The sequence below is a fragment of the Pieris napi genome, chromosome 20, assembly GCF_905475465.1.
Source record: "Pieris napi chromosome 20, ilPieNapi1.2, whole genome shotgun sequence".
Classification (NCBI taxonomy): Eukaryota; Metazoa; Arthropoda; class Insecta; order Lepidoptera; family Pieridae; genus Pieris; species Pieris napi.
Window position 1 is genome coordinate 9,387,066 of NC_062253.1, and position 21,543 is coordinate 9,408,608.

Below are 21,543 nucleotides of genomic sequence, written 5' to 3' on the forward strand. Positions count from 1 at the left end.
TTGAAGTTTTAATAATTAATTGTTATATCTAGAAGTAGGAAAGCCTTAAATAATTAACACTAAAAATATGATTAAAACACTCTTACTTTTCTGTATTTATTATATAATAAAAATTTAATTATGCTTTTGTATTAGAATTGATAATACCCAATTGAACACGAAATTATACTTCAATAAATTATGAAATCACACTAATACAAGCAGTATATTAGATATAATCAATTCAAAATACAGAAATTAGTCCTTATGGGCATGTTCTGGCTTATGAATAGAAAAGTCTAATCTTACATAAATAATAACACAAAGGAATAGAGCATATAGTGAACCAACTACTATTAATGGTTCCCTCAACATAATGATTGTTGGGAATGTGTACCGTAGTTGAAAATCTTGAATATGATTTTCAACAATATTTTTCTTGGTAAATGAAATCACTGGACGTCCTTGAGTATCCAAATAAGTGTAGTGTAAAGTATCAGGAAGTTTTGTTATTGAATAGGGAAAGTTAATTTTGATATTATGAACTCCTTCTGGTAAAATCACCTTGGTAACTAATTCATCAACTTGCATGTCATCTACAATGTGATCAATTACACGCATCTTTAAGAGATATTCATTTCCAGAGTGGTAAACATATTCATAGCTTGGGACATTGTAACCTAGAGTGTAGTGAGTCTTCCATCCTCCGAATAGAGGGTATCGAGGTCTTAAATCCAATTCTACTGAATCCTTTTTAACCTTCATGTTGGATGTAGAGATGTTGCCATTAGTATCCCGATAATATACATCAGCAGCAGAAGCAGGCAATAATGTTTTGTATGAGCGGACACTAGCAGGGCCACTGTGGTGATCCTGTTGATAGTGGTAGCGAGAGAATGGTCCACTTAACTTAGCACCTGTGTGCTCAATTTCAATCTTTTCTTCTACTGCTATATTGCCCCAGTGTGATACTTCAATAAGACGCTCAACGCGAGTGACAGTTAAGAATGGAGAGTTGTTCTTGAAATGTACACTCAATTCCTTTTCAGTGAATGGTCCAATATTGGAATAAGTCCCAAATATAAGTGTACCATCCAGCTGGCTGAATGGTTTTACTTTCGTAAAGGATTCTACACTCTTTGTATTCAAAATTACATTTGTTTTCTGTGATATGACATAGTAAGGAGAAAAGAAATATAGGTTACCATTAAACTTGACCAATTGGTCTTCCTGCTGAGTGATGGCGGTAGGGTATGGTTGCAGGGCTTTAGTGAAAACGGATTCCGCAGTAAGAACTGATGAAGAACCTGCATTAATAGCATCTTTCAGCTCGACACGATAAAACTTGACATAGTCATAACCCTTTACTGTTGTTTCTATTAAGCGTAGATCTTTGTTGTGGCTATCCTTAACTCCGAGGAATGATATGTGGTCTTTTAGAACATTTTCTATAGCCAATAAGAAACTTTTTATTGGTGCTTTGCCTGAGTTCTCCAAAGTTATTTTAGATGTTGTTTTTACGAGTTGAGAAGAACAATCGATTATTCTATCAACATTCTTAATTTTAATATCACTTGATACTGTGTCTACATTGGTAGACCCACATATTGTGAAAATAAATAGTAGAAATACAACACAAATCCGCATTTTGTTCCTCGCCGGTATTTCACTTGACATTTTAACAATCATCGACGCAGCCGGAAGTACACGCCATCAACTTATCGTTACTAAAACTTACCGGAAGTTCTTAGTCTGTAGTAACAAAATTGTCTATAGATTTTTAGCAATAAGAATAACCCAATCTTGATAGTATAGTACCATATTATATAGTAGGTTATTTATTACATGCTAAGGATCTAATATCCAGGTCCATGTGTCGGGTTGTATCTCTCCCTAATATATGGCGAGGGGGCCGATGCCCGATGGCAGACCACTCTTGTATGGGCGCTACTTGTGGTGACTGGTCGGACTTGAATTCGTATATATATATATGTAAGTGCGTGCTCCTATTTCACCATGCCTACTGCTGATAGAGAACAAATCTTTGTTTTTTTCGTTTTTTTTTTATCATTTGTTATTATAGTTAATTACTTAGCGATTAATAAGAGTGGCGGAGAGTTTATTGCCAGTTCTTCTTGTCCATTTCCTTGATTTGAGAACTGGCAGTAAATGTAAAATGTAAAATAAAAATTAGAAGCACTTAATATGTATTTCTTACTGACGTTCATAAGATGAAGAAATGATTTTGGATTTGAATGAGGATCCTAAGGACTATACAGTTACCTTTATTAATGGAACACTATGTTTTTAAATTTTATTAATGCTTCAAACATCACATGAAATTAGGATCATCAAAAGGAAAATTATATCAGAACTTAAGAAGGCGCAGTGCTAACCAGATCTAGGCAACCGAGTAGCCTGCAATAGCTGGCGAGTATAATATTATTACTCGTATTACGTATTTATAGACAAAATTCTTAATGAATTAAGGTCGTGCGTTGCTGTTGTCAAGCTTAGGGGTTTAAATTTGTAAAAAATTCTACTATACTACGATACTAAATCATTTGCTCGTGACTGCCTTTGGGGTTAGCGGTCCATACCATTTAGATAGCAAAAAAATCCTTGCCTTAAAGGTGGACATCCAGGTCTCTCAGGCATGATCACAGGAGGTAGACGTAAAAATGTAAAAAAAACTCTACTAAATTATTTGCTAATTGGGTCCATTCGATCCATTAGAACCGCCTGGATACAAAAATTGACATACATTTTACGTACTGACTTAAACCATTAGGTACAGCTCGTTGCAGTCCGCGTATCTGAGGAAAAGTATTATGGCTAATTAATGCGATTATTCGTGGTATTAATATTTTTTTGTTTTGAAATTTTTATTGACCTGCAAACAATATAAATTCTGATCCCAAAAAAACACATGAAAAAGGAAAAAATATATATAAATAACATATAAACAATGCAAGCGGACCGCTTTCGGAATATCAGTCGACTGGGTGTCTGCCTCATTCATGTTTTTACACGCTTTATATTAGCTTCACCTGTATGTATGTAACCGACTCCTACGGACTCGATTTTGACCCACTTTTAACGGACAGATTTAATTCAAACTTTGCGCACCTGTCAAAGATCGATGACAATGCAATAATCCGAAAAAATAAATTAACTAAAAAATAAATAATAAATAATAGTTTAAAAAAACAAGAACACACGCTTTTAAAGCACATCAAACTAAAAAGTGAAAAATAATTCCTAATTTAGGCTGAAATGGTAATGAACAAAAAATACTGGTATTATTGTGAAAAAGCGTGGGTTGCTCGATAGACGAAAAATATGGCACACTTTTTAGTTTGATGTGCTTTAAAAGCGTGTGTTCTAGTTTTTTTTAAACTATTATTTATTTTATAAGCAATTTAAGTAGCAATTTTTTTAGTCGACACATTTGAAGCACTCTTAGAGATAACGATGACTATTTATTGAATAAACATTTATTTTTATTGAATTCAAAAATTTACGAATCTTTAAATGGCTTTGAAATACGTAAGATAGTAAACCTAGACTTTGGTTAGCTTTCCTAACGGTGGTTTCAATGTGCTCGAAAAATTATAATTCCTTATTAAATATTATCTTTAGATTTCTTTTCATTTAATTTTGTTATGTACGTTAAGTAAGTTTGACCCTTTTTTTTTTTTTTTTTCTCCTTTATGGCTTTGGCACGGTTTGTGTATTAGCCAGCGTCAAGTGTTTGACCCTTTGAATTTATTTTTAGTCTGTCTTTTTTGTCATCTGAGTTGTCAATTGTCTTATCAATGCTTGTGCTTGAAGTCATGGTAATTTGGTAAATAGTTTTGTTCAATTGAAATTTTAAACTTGTGCTATAAAGTATTAACTCAAACTGGTTCCTTTACACTTTTACAGTATCAGTTACATACTCAAAAGTAACATAATTTAATTATCGGTGACTTTTGTGTTCAAATAGAGTAAAACTACAGAATTAGCTTGCTTAACGTTTTAAAAGAACAGGCAATAATATTTAGAAGTTTGAGTGCACTAGTTAGGCTATTACTTTAAAATCATGTACAGCTTTGCAATTAGATTCTTTTTCATTTGTTTTGGTGAGTGTTTATTTGTATGTTATATTCTCTACATACACTATATATTTGTAGTTCACTAGATTATTCTATACCAAATACTATAATTTTTCATATGCATAAAATCTATAATAACCTCTTCCATACTTATGTTGAATTTTCTATTAATATTTCAGTTGTGAACCTCATGGTATCATCCAGTTCTGGTTTCCGGAACAGAGGTTATGGAAATAAGAACGCTAAGGAACTCCCAGTAAAGCAGGCTGCACCTATGGGCACAGGAAATGATGTATCTCCATCTAGTCCCGCTACTATAAGAAGAGGTCTTGGAATCTCTGCTTGGGGTCTAATAACTCTTATTATATCTATGATATTAGCAATTGCTGGAATGTATTATTTTTCAATTTGTTACCCTGTACTTTGTAAGAAGCCTAGAAAGTATGATATAATTGGATCACCAACTATAGCCTAACATTAGAGTAGACAAAGAGTAGACTTTAGGTTATAACTAAAGTGGTATTGTGTGAATCTGACAGCCACACACAGATTTTTCTAATTTGGAGATAACTCCCTAGTGGTATTAGTATTTTGAGACTGGTGCAACTTGGCTATTATAGCATTCAATTCCAATCAAATCTATGGTGAACTTAATTAAATCTGTCATAAGTAACTATTTACAATAATATAAGTAACTGTGAGTATGGCTGTTAATCTGCAATTCATATAGGTTAAGATTAATTACTAAAGTACCATTTGCACAAATAAATAAGATATGGAAATTGATCTGTTTTGTAATGAAAATATTAGCAATATTTATAAATTTATGCAAATATAAGACTGATTCATCTTCATATATAGCATTTATTAACGAAATCATGTACATAATAATTCCATTGAGGTTGTGAGTACAAATATTTGTCATATTTTATAAATCATAAATATCTCTATTTTCTGAGATGTCCTAATTGTAATGTTTGTATTTTACTTCATTAAGATTATAAATGTAATTATTATCACTTTGTTGATAACATACACAAATACAGTTAGTCTATTCACTATTGTGAAAAAGAATTCTTTGTAATTAATTATACCAGTATTAACACATATATTTTTATATAATTATTAATTGGAATGCTCAAAATAAAGTCTGTAATAAGTATATATAGCATTTTCTTTATCTATGGTATCCCAATATTAAATAATGAAAGGGTAAATATTATAAATAGTCAGTTATTCAAAATGAAAAGAAATAATGCTTACATGTTTTTAAAAACTATCCTAATGGATATATTTAAGGATCTATCACCTAGCTGTCAGGCAATATACAAAATAGTTTTTGGTATATTAAGTCACACAAAGAATTATCTTTGTGCTAAGTATATCTCCTGTTTGGCATAAATATATTGGTTTTGATAGGGCTATGTCGTGACTGAATCTTACCTAAAGTTGTGTTCTGAAAGTTCTTCATTGGCTTGTTATTTAACATCTTTAACGTGATTATTCAGAGCAGAACGAAAAACGGACTAATGTTGCAATTTGCAAATTATGCAAACTAAAATAAATCCTCTTTGCTATGCCTCATTTCATTTATTCACAATGGTTCTGTTTCTACAGAGCACACTAATAGATGAAAGTGGTTTAGTAAATTTAAAGGTGAAATTATTAATCTAATATATACAATTCTTGTGTCATAATGTTTGTTCCCATACCCCTCCGAAACGGTTCAACCGATTCTTATGAATTTTTTTATGCATATTCAGTAAATCTGAGAATCGGCTACTATCTATCTTTTAACCCCCTAAGTGATTAGGGGTGTCCACCCTAAATTTATTTTTTTATGATACAAAAATACATACAACCCTTAATTTTCATCTACCCTCTACGATCAACCCCTATTTTTTATTTGTTAGTTAAGAACTTGAACTCTTGTTTATACAGAGAAAAATCACAGAAAAACCTAAAAAGTTATCAATCGGAAAACCGAACAGTCTCGGGTAGAATTGCAAAATGTTTCATGTTGGTTTGTACTAAAAAGGTAGGCATTAAGGAGAAACGAAGTTCGCGGGGGAAGCTAGTATTAGTAGTTTATATGATATTATGTAAAATCTATGCTTTTATTAAAGAAATATATAATTAAATAAAGAAAAGGAGTCAAGGAGCCTCAACTGATTCAATATATGTCAGCTAAATACTGAGGTGAAAATCAAACAAAAAAAGTTAAATCATAATTTATTACATAAATAAATTTCACTGTAAATGCATCTTCTTAGTCAGAATGGAAGCTTTATTATAAAATGTAACATTAAGATTATGATTATTTTAAAACTAGTATTTATGGTGTTACATTTTGATTAGATTCGGCAAAAGGGAAGAGTAAATTCTAACAACATTTATCCCCTTAAGATATGTTAATTTGTACACAAAATTATCGAAAATAATTTTGGGAGTGTTTAAAAATATTTGTAAAAACAGCAATCACTTATTATTTAAGTATTTCAATTATTATGAGAGTTAATTTTAAAAATTATTTTTTAGTACAAATTTAGTAAGTATGTAAAAAATCTAAACAGATTTTTAATAGACAATTTCATGTCATAGAACTTAGTCTAATCAGTTCTGTGGAGTAATGTAAACACTTATTAGCAGTATTTTATTTTTTAACTTTACTACTCAGAGACATAATAGGACCTTTTTATAGACTACTAGAGTACAATGACACAACATTTACGAAAGATTTTACCATATGTATACTTATGGCAATTTTTTTTAATTTACTTAAATAAAACGACTTTACAAGCATATATATCGTAATGTAATAACTATACCATAATTATTATTTAAAATATCGCTACAATTAAAATCAATATAATAATTACTTCATGGTTTTCAGTAAAAAAAAAAATTGTTACTACAATTGATGAAGAACATCACTATGGTGGCAGATAACAAAATATGCACTGAGAAAAACTTAATTTTACTCTATGGCAGATGTTAATAAAAAAAACAAAATACTGCTAAAAGGTTAATAACCCCTGGCACATTATAGCTCATCCTTCTCGAGATCAATGTCCGAGAGGTCAATGTCCTCTTCTGGCGGTAATTCGCCATCTTTGCCGTCCCAAGGCTCTGTCTTGGAGATTTTAGGCATTTCAGCGCCTCTTACTGGCGCTGTCTGGCCACGACCGAAAGATAGATCTCTGTAAAATAATAATATTATTATTCACAAAAGTATTTAAAGCGTTCAAGTATTACGCAATTTTTGGAGATTATTGACCCCCCCATGTAACGCACCGTAACGTTTTACCCAAGTATAGTAAAACGTTTCGTGACCACCTAGTCACTCTTTATACCTAAAAGTTATCATTATGTGTAAAGTACTGGAAAGTCGAAAATAAGATTAACAATAACGCGTAATTAAATCCCCTCCCCGCATCGTAACGTTTTACAAAAGGACCCCCCCAAAAATTCTTTACCCAATACACAGATTTATATACCTAGTCATTGGGACACAAAAAAATTCTAATCTATGTTAAAATGTATGTATATGAAAATCCATGTATGTAAAAGTTATTTTATCTAAGTTGTAATATTTGTATAAAATGCGGGGTAAACTATACCTTAAGAATTCATTGATTCCGGTCTCAGAGAATGATCCACGTAGAGTAGAGAACTTGAGTTTCTTAGCATTGACGACGGCCATGGCTGGGTAACCGAAGCCTCCCATTTCCAGAGATTCTTCAAGCGATGGCTGTGCACCAGCTTCTGACCAGACCCAGCTGAGAAATTAAAACAATCTTTTATTTATCTTTAGCTTTACTCTAAGTAAAACTGTTTTAACGGATAGAAACGCAAATTTATTACATCATTAGACGTTGCAGTTGTAAATTGTCGTTCGACCGAAATCTTCGCCAAAGAATATTTTTGCTAATTAATACGCAAGGCTACCTTCCTACTAAGTACTAACTAGTGTTTTCTGCACCCGTTTCCATACGATTTTTTATTAAGCTTACCGTTTAGTACAGTTTTTCAATGCAAATCCATAGATAATGTACTTACGCTTTTCCGGAATAATAACCAAAGTACTAAACGAAACTTACTTTTTTAACTACAGTCAAAATCGATAACGACATCGAAGGGACTACTCATATTTGGTCGTAAAAACCGATAATCGTAGAAAGCCGATGTACCTAATACATAGAATTCAGCCGGATCCTTTGATTTTGGTAAATATAACCGGTATGTTGTTCTAAACGATGTCGTCGTAAACGGTTTCGACTGTATATTTTTTCAATTTTTCTCCACAGAAATTTTCCACATAGTTTAAGAAATACATTTAAAAAGAATACTATTCGAATTCGTCCAGCCGTCTTCGACGTGTTGGATTATAATACCCTAATTATTATTTTGTTTGTGTAGTTTCTGCTTCGGTCTCGAAACCAGTCCTAATATTCGTCGATAATATGTACGTTTAAAACATGGGTCTATTCACGGAATAAATAAGCTCTGTTGAACGACACGACACTTTATTGAGAAAATGTGTAGAATTTGTTTGTACTCTTTCAAGTTTTTGAAGTCTATATTATAGTCCAATGTCAATGTTATTAAAATGAAATAAAATCAAATGCATTTTTGCAAAGGTTTTATAAAAACAAATCCAAATACGCCAATACCATTGTGATGACGTAATCATGACAAAAATTTAATTTTAATAAAAATTACCCTTAACTTAATTTTTGTTAATGTTGGATTAAAAATGTCTCCACAACATAAAAATAGCAAAATAAGAGGCGCGCTATGATTTACACGGGTCTTTAATCATTGCGGCTAAAAGCGCGGGAAACCGTTTACCATAGCTGCCATTTGTATAATAGACCACAGAATATACATGTTTTATAAAATATCGAACAGGCTAACTTACCCCCACATCTTGCTCTTGTATTTATCTCCAAGGCGCTTCAATATCGCGATGTAGTCATTTCTGCAAGCTGCATTACAATCAAGTATGTGAGGCAAAATTGATACCACACAGAGTGGCTTATCACTACAACCTTTCATCACTTCTTCATCTGTTACCTGAAAAAATATTGGAATTATTTTGCCATCCAGTGAAACCCGGCGAATCATTATATATAAGGGTTTAAAAGCATCACTAAATTTGTATTGAAAATTATTACGTCACTACTTCAGTGCGCTTTTATTGTTTTGTATTAATTAATACACATTGCATTTTTTATTTTCTGTAATATTGTAAACATCATTTAACCTTTTTTTTGGTGCATGTAGAAATTACGAAATTTTACGTACGATAAATATATAAGGCACGCATTTTTTATAATTCAACTTTTTTTACAAATTAAAAAACACAAACTGCACGATTTCAAACACATACAAACTATTAAATCTAGCTTTAAAGTATTTTCAAATATAATTTCATATTTATATAAAGAACGTAAAGAACTTTATGATGTAGTAAGTTACGTAATATATGATATCCGACATGTTTGAAAATGGAACTGAGAAGCTGAATAAAATAAGATTTATATAACATAAGAACAATGAATGTTTATATTATAAATATACCATTGTTTATGTTTCTATTGTGTGATGTTAAATCGCGTCTTTGAATCAGTCTTAATTCGGATAATGGTAGGTTGAGTCAAAGTTGTGTGAATATATGTTTAACTTTATATTAATATAAAGTGTTTTCATCCAGAATCTTTGCCTCAAGTGTAGTAAAGTGCGAATGAGAAATATTAAAACCATTTCTTAGTCCAAACCGATATTGATAAATCCGTAAGTTATTGATTCAGGCTTAGCCCCAAGTACGACTCCCAGGCAAAAACATATCGCATTTTGCTATATGACGACATATTATGTGATGAAATATACAAAAGGTTGTTATGACCCGATCTCATAGTAAAGTTTTCAATCTAGCAATCAATAATTATAAAATTATATTTTTAATTATCAGAAAACAATAGCAAATCAAATACAATAGTCTCTAGTAATGAAAGAAGAAAATTTATCAGAGTTAGGGTCTTCTAATAGAGTTCCCAAAAATATTTCAGTGGCTTCCCTATAAAGTAGTATAAATTTTAGGAATAATTATTTTATTTAAGTACAAGTAATGATCACATAAATTTTCTATCTTTTAAAATGAAGTAGCCTGGTTTCTTGTGCTGATATATTTATGTGTCTATTTCAAAAAAAAGTGTGTCTGTACAAAGTACAATAAATAATAAATAATGAATAATGTGACGGTAAAATTTTTAAATTTTTTTTTTTAATTTATTTCCAACGCCGATAAAGAAGTTCGCTTCAAAAAGGAACGTGATGCGTAACGAAAAAATGTTACACTAAATTTTTTTCCAACCCCGATAAAGAAGTTTCACTTCAAAAAACCTCTTTGTTTGTTTCAGCAAAGAAATAACCAACCCTAATGAAATAGCCGTTTCAATAAGACTACATACCTCCAATACTTCAGGTGCTGGTACATTTTCAGCAAGCTTATCAAGGGCCCAGCTGACGATATCACTGGAAGTTCTGCCTCCATTATAGTCTTCTACACTGTCACTGGTCTTCTTACCACCAGCGAAGAACTTGATGGTCGGGTATCCTTGCACTTGGTAGCGGGAAGCCATCATTTGGTCAACTGTGGCATCAACGGCTCCGAGTTTTACCTGTATTTATTGTATCACAATTATTATTCTATACATTAATTAACAAAAAAATAAATAAAGAATGAGGATATCAATTCAAAAGAGCGGATTGTGGCAATCTTTGTTAAACTAGAGAGGCTGTGAACTAATACAATTAATTATATAACAATATGTTATAACATCCAATAGGAGTGGGTTGCTCGATAGACGAAAAATATGGCACAGAGCGCCCCACGCTTTTTCACAATAATACCAGTATTTTTTGTTCATTACCATTTTCAGCCTAAATTAGGAATTATTTTTCACTTTTTAGTTTGATGTGTTTTAAAAGCGTGTTTTTTAGTTTTTTAAAACTATTATTTATTTTTTAGTTAAACTTTTTTTTTTTTTTTTTCGGATTATTGTATTGTCATCGATCTTTGACAGGTGCGCAAAATTTGAATAAAATCTGTCCGTTTAAAGTGGGTCAAAATCGAGTCCGAAGGAGTCAGTTACATACATACATACATACATACAGGTGAAGCTAATATAAAGTGTGTAACAAAGTATTAATGCTTATGATTAGTATTATAACTTGAAATTTTTTTCCCAAATGTGTCAATAAAAGTTTTACATAGATTATCCTCAAATTTTCGTAGACACAATTATTACAGAGAGTTGTCAATGATGCATTTCTGTCAACAAATTAAAAATAGATAACAGGTAGGCTATGAATACAGAAACATATTATTTAAATAAACTTTATCAATTTACCTTTCCTTTAAGCTCGGTTGCGGCCTTTGCCCAGTGGGGTTCCAGATTCTTGCAATGTCCACACCACGGAGCATAGAACTCAACAAGCCACATGTCTTCACTGTCCAGAACCATCTCCTTGAAATTGCTGTCGGTTAGAGTGATAACATCCGACTGAAATAGAAAAATGTATTAATTATAAATATATTTAAATGTGCGGTTGGTTTAGCCAACCTGTAGGAGTTGTAAATATTACTCTTTAGTTAAGGGATGTTGGAAAAATATTGATTTCAAAATAAGATATATAAAAATGTATGTTTGCATATGATGTTTGCTAAGACTACACATTGTTTAGTGTTTTTAATAGAAAATTTGCTTTGAATGCTTCTGTTAATTAATTTATATTATTATTTCAGTTATACTTTTATATAACTTAAGATTAGGTGTCAATAGATGATGTTATTAGCATTATCTGTTTTTGCCAAATTTGGAAATCGCTATTGAATTGACAAAGGCTGATCTAAATAAGTGCAAACTAATATAATTTAGTTCCCGTAGACCTGTTTATTGATAAGAAATTTATTTTACACATTTTGTCTCCATAATTAAGTTTTAGGTAATCAATTATGATGCAAGGCATACTATCTAGCTTGTTATAATATTAGCTTTGTAAATTTAAACAGGGAATTGTTTTCAGAGATAAAGGGTCATTGCCCTGCTCACTCCCTAGTTTTATACAGCAAGTTTCAAATGATATAAAATAGTGATAATTAAAAATGGATTTGATGATTTGTTTTTTAATTCCATGAATAAAACGCTAAAAAACTAACACCTTCATTAATAACAACTAACTCAATCTATTCTTTAACTAAATTAGTCTTTTGTCTTTATTATCAAGTAACACAACTATCCTACTATAACAATTTAAAGTGTCTAAACTTATAACATATATTCTTTATTAAAACACTATTGAGACAAAGTATTATAATTTCTTTTTAATAACTGATGAATGATTCAATTTGACAATTCTCACAACACCAGAATCCCTTCTACGAAATAAATGTGCTTGTAATGCTTTAAATCTTATTGATTTTATGGATGGTGTATGAGTTGGTACTTCAATTTGCTTCTTAGTCTGTGGTTTCCAGTTTATTTTATGACCAAACACTTTATATGCTGTATGCTATATTGAAAGTAAATTTAAGAAAGGTTCATAAAATAGTTCTCTTACAATACAAAGTGATGAAGTGAGGACTATATTATCTTTTAATAATATAATATACTAAATTGTTGTATGGTATATGGTAATTATCAACACGTTAATAACTTACAGTTTCTCAGTACACTACTATGCTCTCAGTGTGTTCAATTTATGGTTAAATAAAAAGTAATCAAATCCTACAGTAGACCAATCTATTACGGTTAATAGACATGTAGAATGATTTATACTAATGGTTGCATATTTGTTTACTTAAATTTTTTATGTTTCTTACCATGAGCCTTTAATATTAAGAGTAGTTCTTTGAGACAGTTTACCTTGTCAGAACTGGATCCGCTTGCTTTCTTTCCAAGGTTTTCATAAGCTTTATCTTTAGCTGCTTTCAATGCTGCATCCACAAAGGCTTCTGCCGTTCTCTGTCCCTGATATGGAGTATGTTTACTGCCCGTGAATATTTTAATAGTTGGGAATCCACTGACTCCATATTTCTGACCAAGATCTCTGTGCTGATCCGCATCCACAGCACCTACTTTGACGATTCCCTGAAGAAACATAAGATAATTTAAGGTTAAGTTGTAGTTCTACTGTAAAAACCATTTTCTTGTGTTAAACAAGAATATATTATTTTTGTTACATTTATGTTTTTAATTATATATTACTCACTTTAAGGGCTCGAGCTGCTTTTTTATATTCAGGAACAAGATTCTTACAGTGCCCACACCATGGTGCAAAGAATTCTATGATCCACACTTCATTTGAATTTGTTACAAGCTTCTCGAAGTTACTTGGTGTTAATTGAACCACATCTGATGAAGAGTCATAAAGAGCATACGACCCAACCACCAGTAATAATATTCCTGTGTAAAATCAATAAAAAAATGTAAAAAACCGGTAACGTCTTTCACGTTAATTATAATTTCATGGCTGTTATATGTTTATAAACTTACCTATACAACGTAAATGTATCATTTTTAAAAATTATACCCGCACACTTAATTAAGAGTTCGCTAATATCTATAAATAAATTAAAATTTGCGTGTTATGAACCGTGTGGCATGAAATAAACACGTCAATTATTTTTCCTATAATAACAGATACAAAGGAAAATTCTAACAAAATACTAGAAGTTGTCGATGGATTTCGTGGTTGTGTGTGATTGGCTACGCTACGATTTTTTTAACTTCGTGTGGAATAACGGAATTGTAGAGTATACATAAACGATAGCTCATCATATCATCTAAGATAATACATACATGCAGCATAGATTTTTTGGCGTTTGGATAATTAAAAGCAAACTTTAAAGATTCTACTAATATTTTTTGGCAATGCAGTGTCACTAAAAGTTGGCCAACAATGCGAGAATATTTTCGTCAAATATGTTCTCATGATCAAGGTGACGGATAAAATGAATACCAATTTTTATAAAAGGACGTCAACGTCGGCATATCAGTAATAACGACATACTTACAAACTCACAATTAACCACAAAATACTTTTGACCCATTTGAGAAAATCTGGGTACACGAAAAAGTTCAATATTTGGATGCCACACGACCTCACTGAAAGAAATATAGTGAAAAAAAATACTGGAATACCTGAACTTGCTATTGTTTCAATAAATTGATACCGAACCGTTTTAAAAGTTCATTTTTCATCATCAAATAATCCACTTCTCATCATCAATTAATAATAAAAGTGGATTATTAAACAAGAACGTCCAAAAAAGTTCTTAGGCCTATGATGGTCTGGCTTGAGACTGTTCCAATACCCGGGAAAACTCAATAAGGTGATGTGTGTATAGTGTGATTGAAAGGACATTGGTTCATGATGGGCTTTTACCACCGCGCATAGCCATCCATTTGATTATTTATTGCAACAACCGATTTAATTGAAGTAAAAAGTTTTAAAAAGCAGCCAATTATTGTTTTTCATCTACTTTAAATCTTTAGTTTTCTTAGTCTATATAAATAGTGTGATTATTATTTTATGTCTGTGGCGCTGTGATTGTTATTTGTTTACTCATGTCGCAGTCGATATCATTCTCTGTGTATTCGAAAAATCTTTCCATGCGAAAAATTAAAATAAATATCAATTCTAGTTAGGATTTTAAGTAGCTTAAAGCTAAATTAGTCATTGGAATTAATTAAAAATATAATGTGTACTAAACATGATGAAAATAACAAAATATTGCATAAAAACTATTCTACGTTTCCCGACCAAAGTTAGGTTATTTTCATTTATGTCTAAAACATGCTTTGGCCTTTGACTTTAAATTGTGTCAGTAACAGTTACTCAGTTGTCAATTTAGTTTGGGCGGGAAATTTTACTTGTATTTCGGCCACTGATAAGATTAATAATCTAATCTCTTTACACTTTTAGGTTCTTTACGGTTAAAAATGAACTGTGCAAATTCAAGACCGTTTACTGTGCTCGTAGAAGGTAATATAGGAAGTGGAAAAACTACTTTCTTAGAGCATTTTAGGCAATTTGAAGATATAACTCTGTTAACGGAACCAGTAGAAGAATGGCGCAACCTCAAAGGCTGGAATCTTTTGGTTAGTAACATATTTTTGTAATAGACAGTGTTGTTTTTTGAAAACCTAACAGGATTTCTTAATCATTTCAGGATTTGATGTATAGCGACCCTGCAAAATGGGCGATGACTTTCCAAGCGTATGTGTCTCTTACTATGCTGGAAATGCATCGCAGACCGACAAGCACTCCAGTTAAATTGATGGAACGTTCTATCTTTAGTGCAAAGTACTGTTTTGTAGAACAAATGAAGAGACTAGGCACACTACATCCTGCACAATTTGCAGTTCTAGATGAGTGGTTTAAATTTATCAACACAGAGATACCAGTTGAAGCTGACCTCATAGGTAATATAATTTTTATGTTTCAACACTTGTCATGGTAGTTCTTTAAGTATTAATGTTTTTAAATTATGTTTATATTGTAGTGTATCTCAAGACTACCCCATCTATAGTTTATGATAGGATTAAAAAACGGGCTCGTTCAGAAGAGCAGTGTGTTCCACTGAGCTATATAGAAGAGCTACATAAATTACATGAAGACTGGCTTATTAATAGAACTCATGCTGATTGCCCAGCGCCTGTAAGTATGATTGTGAACATGTTTAATATGAAATGAGTGTTGATTCCATTATAAATGTATCCTCAAAGTTTAAATTGCTTAGAAGCTTTTGTCATTTTTCAATCTCTTATTACTTTTCACCAAATTTAAACTGATGAAAGTTGTTTTATAATAAATACAAAGCCTGATAAAATTATAATGTCATATTATCAATTAAATTTTTAATAATTAACGTCCAGTATTTTTAGTCTTAACGCATGCCGGATTCCTCACGATGTTTGTGTAGTGTTAACACATAGAAAAGTCCATTGGTGCACAGCCGTGCTTCGAAGCTACAACCTCAGGAAGAAGAGTCTCACACCTAGTGAGCATAATATACACAATAAAGTAATCTACCAAACAGATTTTTGTATGGTTTCTATCAAATGACAGCGTCTATATGTGTATAGATTATATAAATTTTATGTAAATTGCAAAAAGTCTTGTTGCATGGGTTAGTTAAGCTTTGGTCGGAAGCTAATAATATTTTTTTTTATTTTTTTTTTGTACATTCTCCATCTGCAATCAGTGCTTTCACTTTTAGCAAATATGTTGGATGCTTATCTCGTTCGGAGTGTGTCCTCCAGTAAGAACATCTACTCATAATTCTTCACATTATAGAATGTCTTTTCGCTTAAGGCATTTAACATAGCTCAAGGGCATTGGGGTGGGCTGCTAGCCGTTCCCTGTATCTCGTCTTGATATTAGTTATTTCTTCTCTCACTGTGAGCATTCCCAGGTGTTTGTGGATCTCAGCATTAGTCACATACCAGGGGACATTACTGATAGTCCGGAGAATAATGTTCTGCATTCTTTGTATGCGCATGATGGAGGAGTTACAAGCACTACCCCATAGTTGAAGGCCGTACATCCATACAGGTTTCAGGATCGACTTGTACACTAGTTTATACACACAGTTTATTGTCTACAGACAGCTGTTTCGGCCTAGCAACCACAGATAGCTTTTATATCTAATATTCAGTTCATCTCGCTTCTTTTTGATGTGATCATTCCATGTCATACGCCTATCAAGATGAAGACCAAGGTATCTGACACAATTCCGGTGAGGAAGGGTGGTATTTTCTAGCTTCACTGAGGGGCAATTGCCTTTGCATAGAGTGTAGGTAACCTGTACTAGTTTTGATCCGCCAGTTTTGAAGCCATTTAGTTGTATCATCTAGGCCTTTCTGTAGGATTTTTGAGGCTATTACTGGGTCCTGCTAATAATATATGTATAAAGTAATAATATATGTATAAAATAATAATATATGAATGACATCAATGAATGTTTAAATTTCAGGTATTAGTATTAGACGCAGATCTTGATTTATCTCAAATAACAGAAGAATATAAGAAAAGTGAACACCAAATCTTAAGAAAAGCTGTAAATGTTGTTATGCAATCACCGAACAAGTTGAGTCCAAAGAAACCAATCAATAGTGATGCTATTCAGATTGTTCCTAAGATAAGATTATAATTAATTTGAATATTTGATAAGCTTAATTTATAAGAAGTTATATTTTAAATTATGTAGGAACGGTAAATATCTGTTTGAAAGGAAATTGTTATTCTAATAACATTGTTTGACGTGAAACCAGTGACATTTATATAAGAATATCTTTCCAGTATTATATATATTCCATGCATTTGAATTAACAATCAATCTTTAAAAATGTGTAGTTGAAAAAAATTACTAACCTTTTTTATAAATATAAAGTCAATACAACAACATTGCTTTATTAAATTCCTTAGTATAGCATTCTTAATGAAACTAAATTTTACGAGGGGAATAATACTATATTCTATCACCATTCATAAGACGGACTTAATTATAATTATTTTATGTCATGTACCCAGACATGGTTAAAAATATAAATATATACCCCCTTAGTCAATAATAAAAATGGCTCTAATTGCACTCTTTTAACAAAAGCATGTTTACCTCTCTTTATTAAATAGTGTTTTCAATGACATGACAACACTATTAAAACCTAACACTACAAACAACACAAAGAGTAGTTAAAATGGTGTTATAAGACATATATTTTTAAGACTAAGAGGGTAAGACTAATTGATGTTACTAATATCCAGTTAAAACGTTGTATTAAATATGAACATTTATTTTATCGGAAATTGAAGTTGTATAAAAAAAAATTGCACTTAAGTTCTCAAATATTTTTGCCAAAAATGGACATCTGTGTGTGTCAATGGACTGTCTTAATAGGCATACAGACTTAGTTACAAATTAAATTAATATTTTAGATAAAATTAGTTACTAATATTCTATATCATGAAGGTAATAAACGTTTATAATATTGTGGTACTGTTGGTTTTTATTATAATTAATTTCTGTTATTGGAAACTAGGTGTTATTTAGCGCTTACTGTATTAAGAATATTAAGGTAGTTGTAACGTATATATTTCGTAAACTGTCGCTGAAGTTGTATAAGAAACTGACTACTAAAACAGCCATATCTTTTTTAAATAGGGATTCCTTGTTTAGGTCAGTAAATAGTAGTTAATAGTGTAAAGAACATTTGACTCAAGCTCTTCTACGTATGGATATATCCACGTATATCCTGGCTCAGAAAGTATACTAAACTAGTCTTTATTTTAGAGTTTTGTTACTGTTGGCGACGTTAATTTATTTATATTGTCATTTAATGTTAAATACCTAATGTAGCCATGTTAACTAGAATTATGTCAAATATTAGTATTTCAAAACGAAAACCTTAGCATAGTTTCTTAATACTGAACTCTAAAATAAAACAGTAATGGGAATATTAAATTAATTCATATTTTGTTGACTGTGTGTAAATTAGCTCAACTGGACAAGTTTATGCCTATTAGCGGGTACACAGTACACACAGACAGCATACAAATTACAACTAAATATACTTCTAGTCTGTGACTGTCAATTTCTATCTACAGAGTTGACAGTGAGTAGTGACACACTTATTTTTCAGCTGTTTACATTTTACACACCAATTTTACTAGATTTAGGTCAAATTTATAATTAAGTTTCCTAGGAAAATATTACTTTAACCTTATTAGTGCAATATTTTATTATTCTAAGTATTAAAACCAATGTAGATATATATATATTGTGATGTCTTGTTGTGGTAATGAGTTAGTTTACAACTCAGTTATTAGCGAAGTTGTAACATCAAACTTAGTTGAAATCGTAAATCTATTACATAAATTTAATAGTTCTTTCTTTGCTTTTGGTGCTATAATTATTGTTGGTTCGTTAGTGCTATTCACGAGGCGAAGAAGTGTCAAGTTCCACGAGTGACTACTACAATGAAAGCAACAGTGATATGGAAATCGCTGGTTAGCTTTGGTTGACGCACGTGTTAGTGAGATTTCCGTGTTTTTCTCGGTGTTTCTGTTATTTTCCTAAGCTGAAATAGTTGTTATTGTGCTATTTAGATAAAACTAACCCTATTGGTGCTGGTAAAGTATAAAATTTAAATTAATATAGTTGCTGCAGTTTTAGTAATATGGATCTAGATCCTGACCCCGAGCCTCCTGACCCGGGAACCTCTTCTACGTCTCGCAAACGACAAGGAGAGGAGAGAAATGAACCATCCTTTAAAAAAACTATTACGGATCCCGCTCAGGCGAACCCGTCTATACAACACCTTTATGTCCACCCCTCCTTCTCCGATGGACCTAGGTCTTACTCTAATGAAGATAAAGGTCCGTTCATTGTACAAGTCTCCCGTGAAGTAGAAGACCCATCTTCCGGAGCCTCTTTACGTGCTATTACATTCGGCCAGTTTATGCATAAGCACAAAATTAGTTCAATCATACACGATGGTGTAAAAAATATAGGTCGTAATAAAATCACCGTTGAGTTCTCTTCTGCTGAAGCTGCCAACAACTTTCTGGTCAACCCGGTTCTTAGTATGTGCAAGTTTAAAGCTATTATCCCCACTTACAACATTACCAGAATGGGGTTGGTCAGAGGTGTACCGGTGGACTGGTCAATGGACGAACTCGTGATTTCATTAGAGCTTCCTCCTGGATGTGGTGAAGTATTAAAATCAAGGCGGCTGAACCGAAAAACAGTCACTGAGGGTGTCACCACCTGGGTGCCTACCCAATCTGTCGTCCTTACCTTCAGGGGGCAAATGCTCCCTGCCAAGGTTTACTCCTACCACACTTCCCTCCCTGTCGAAACCTACCAACTCCCAACCATACAGTGCCTGAACTGCTGCCGTTTTGGACATATTAAATCGATTTGCCGATCTAAGCCAAGATGTTACAGGTGTGCTCAGCCCCATACAGGTGATACGTGTGAAGTCACTTTAGAAAAATCCACATGTTTACATTGCTCAGGCAAACATTTTGCTTCTGACAAGGGCTGTCCAGAATTTACTCGACAGCAATCCATAAAAATGGTGATGTCCCAGGACAACATCTCATACGTTGAAGCAGCAATTAAGTTTCCTCCTGTCCGACGTTCATATGCTGAGATGACAAAAGAAATGTTTACCCCTCCTGCCTATTCTCTAAAATCTACTCAAAAATCCCAAACTCCTACCAATGCCTCCTATCGCCAAACAATTTATCGCTCCCCTCGTCCCCAAGCTCCTCTAGCAAAGGGGTACGATAGAACAGCTCACCAGACTATTGTTGGTGAGTGCTCCTCATCCCTCCCAAATGGTTGTGCTCTCAACAATAATGTTGACACCCTTCCCTCTCAGGGAAAAATGTTAGAATTTATTTCTGAATTTCTTCTAAGTATTGTCGCTCCATGTAGCGAAATCCCCCTACCGCCCAACGTTGCCAAAAACCTATCCCAACTTTTTAAATTACTACAAAACGGACCCAATAACCCTAATTCAATGGAATAGTAAAAGCTTACGTTCAAAAAAACATGAATTAATTTCCCTCATAAACCTCCATAAACCCACGATTGTTGCCATCTCGGAGACATGGCTGAGACCTGGTTCCCGATTTCGGGTGCCTGGCTTTTCCTGTCTGCGGGATGACAGGAATGATGGGTATGCGGGCAGTGCTGTCTTTGTACGGCATTCCCTCCCATTCTCCCAAATTCCTCTCCCTACCCACAGCGATCAGATTAATGCTGTTGCTGTTCGTACCTTAGACATTTCTTTTGTATCTTTGTATATTCCTCACCCTTCTCCTTCTCTTCTTCCTGAGATACAATCAATTTTATCATCCCTTCCCAGCCCTATCATAGCCATGGGTGACTTTAACACCCATCACACTATGTGGGGGTGCCATGCTAGTGATAGGTTTGCTCCACTGCTGATTGACTTACTCGACGATGTCAATCTCTGCATCCTCAATGATGGCTCTCCAACTCGCAGGGTATACCCTAATCAGAATCCCAAATCTGCAGTGGATCTCACCCTCTGTTCCCCTAACCTAGCCTCGCAACTAACTTGGAACGCCCTTGAGTTCACCTATGGCAGTGATCATTTTCCTGTAATTATTTCATTAAATAACAAATCCTTACCCCCCTCTTACCACAACCCCCTTTTAAAATATAAACTCAAAAAAGCAAACTGGAAAGATTATGCCCAATCCGTTGATTGCATGGTAGACACTCTGCCTGATTTGGAATGCGAAGAAAATGTCTTGTCTTGCTATGATCTTTTTTTAAATTCTCTCATATCTTCGGCCGATTCCCAGATCCCCAAAAAGCACTCTCCTAAAAATCAGCTGCTTTCCTCTCCCTGGTGGGATG

The 21,543-nt window shown here is 32.7% G+C and overlaps 4 protein-coding genes across 6 annotated transcripts in view; 2 read left to right on the forward strand and 2 right to left on the reverse strand.

Moving 5' to 3' along the window:
* Positions 1-82: 82 nt before the first annotated feature.
* On the reverse strand, positions 83-1,700 carry LOC125059650 (dolichyl-diphosphooligosaccharide--protein glycosyltransferase subunit 1). Its single transcript, XM_047664165.1, has one exon. The coding sequence runs from the start codon at positions 1,666-1,668 to the stop codon at positions 238-240; it is 1,431 nt and encodes a 476-aa protein (XP_047520121.1). The 5' UTR covers positions 1,669-1,700; the 3' UTR covers positions 83-237.
* Positions 1,701-6,295: 4,595 nt separating this feature from the next.
* Positions 6,296-13,827, reverse strand: LOC125059629 (protein disulfide-isomerase A6 homolog). The gene is made up of 8 exons (XM_047664132.1): positions 13,637-13,827; positions 13,353-13,546; positions 13,007-13,231; positions 11,492-11,644; positions 10,550-10,759; positions 8,998-9,152; positions 7,697-7,855; positions 6,296-7,276 (listed from the first exon to the last, which is right to left on the reverse strand). The coding sequence occupies exons 1-8, from the start codon at positions 13,656-13,658 to the stop codon at positions 7,120-7,122; spliced, it is 1,275 nt and encodes a 424-aa protein (XP_047520088.1). The 5' UTR covers positions 13,659-13,827; the 3' UTR covers positions 6,296-7,119.
* An 878-nt stretch (positions 13,828-14,705) lies between these two features.
* LOC125059630 (deoxynucleoside kinase-like) lies at positions 14,706-18,144 on the forward strand. Of its 3 annotated transcripts, none has more exons than XM_047664133.1 (5): positions 14,706-14,911; positions 15,069-15,244; positions 15,316-15,568; positions 15,649-15,803; positions 17,122-18,144. In XM_047664133.1, the coding sequence occupies exons 1-5, from the start codon at positions 14,857-14,859 to the stop codon at positions 17,296-17,298; spliced, it is 816 nt and encodes a 271-aa protein (XP_047520089.1). In that variant the 5' UTR covers positions 14,706-14,856; the 3' UTR covers positions 17,299-18,144. The 3 variants fall into 3 exon arrangements, with proteins under 3 accessions (XP_047520089.1, XP_047520090.1, XP_047520091.1); XM_047664134.1 differs by lacking the exon at positions 17,122-18,144 and adding an exon at positions 16,561-16,720 and having other exon boundaries at positions 14,768-14,910; XM_047664135.1 differs by having other exon boundaries at positions 14,773-14,915.
* A 676-nt stretch (positions 18,145-18,820) lies between these two features.
* LOC125059628 (solute carrier organic anion transporter family member 74D) overlaps positions 18,821-21,543 on the forward strand; it is a 73,637-nt gene continuing 70,914 nt past the window's right edge. The window contains exon 1 of the mRNA XM_047664129.1: positions 18,821-19,132. The gene's annotated coding sequence lies outside the window, so the exon portion shown is untranslated. The remainder of the gene's footprint in view (positions 19,133-21,543) is intronic.

Coding starts and splice junctions, on each gene's coding strand:
- LOC125059629 (XM_047664132.1), bottom strand. CDS start 13,658: ATGATACATTTACGTTGTATAG. Junction 13,232..13,352: donor AAGCAGCTCGAGCCCTTAAA/GTGAGTAATATA, acceptor ATGTTTCTTCAG/GGAATCGTCAAAGTAGGTGC. Junction 7,277..7,696: donor GGAATCAATGAATTCTTAAG/GTATAGTTTACC, acceptor ATTATTTTACAG/AGATCTATCTTTCGGTCGTG.
- LOC125059630 (XM_047664133.1), top strand. CDS start 14,857: ATGATGAAAATAACAAAATATTGCATAAAAACTATTCTACGTTTCCCG. Junction 14,912..15,068: donor TCTACGTTTCCCGACCAAAG/TTAGGTTATTTT, acceptor TTACACTTTTAG/GTTCTTTACGGTTAAAAATG. Junction 15,569..15,648: donor AGTTGAAGCTGACCTCATAG/GTAATATAATTT, acceptor TTTATATTGTAG/TGTATCTCAAGACTACCCCA.
- LOC125059650 (XM_047664165.1), bottom strand. CDS start 1,668: ATGATTGTTAAAATGTCAAGTGAAATACCGGCGAGGAACAAAATGCGG.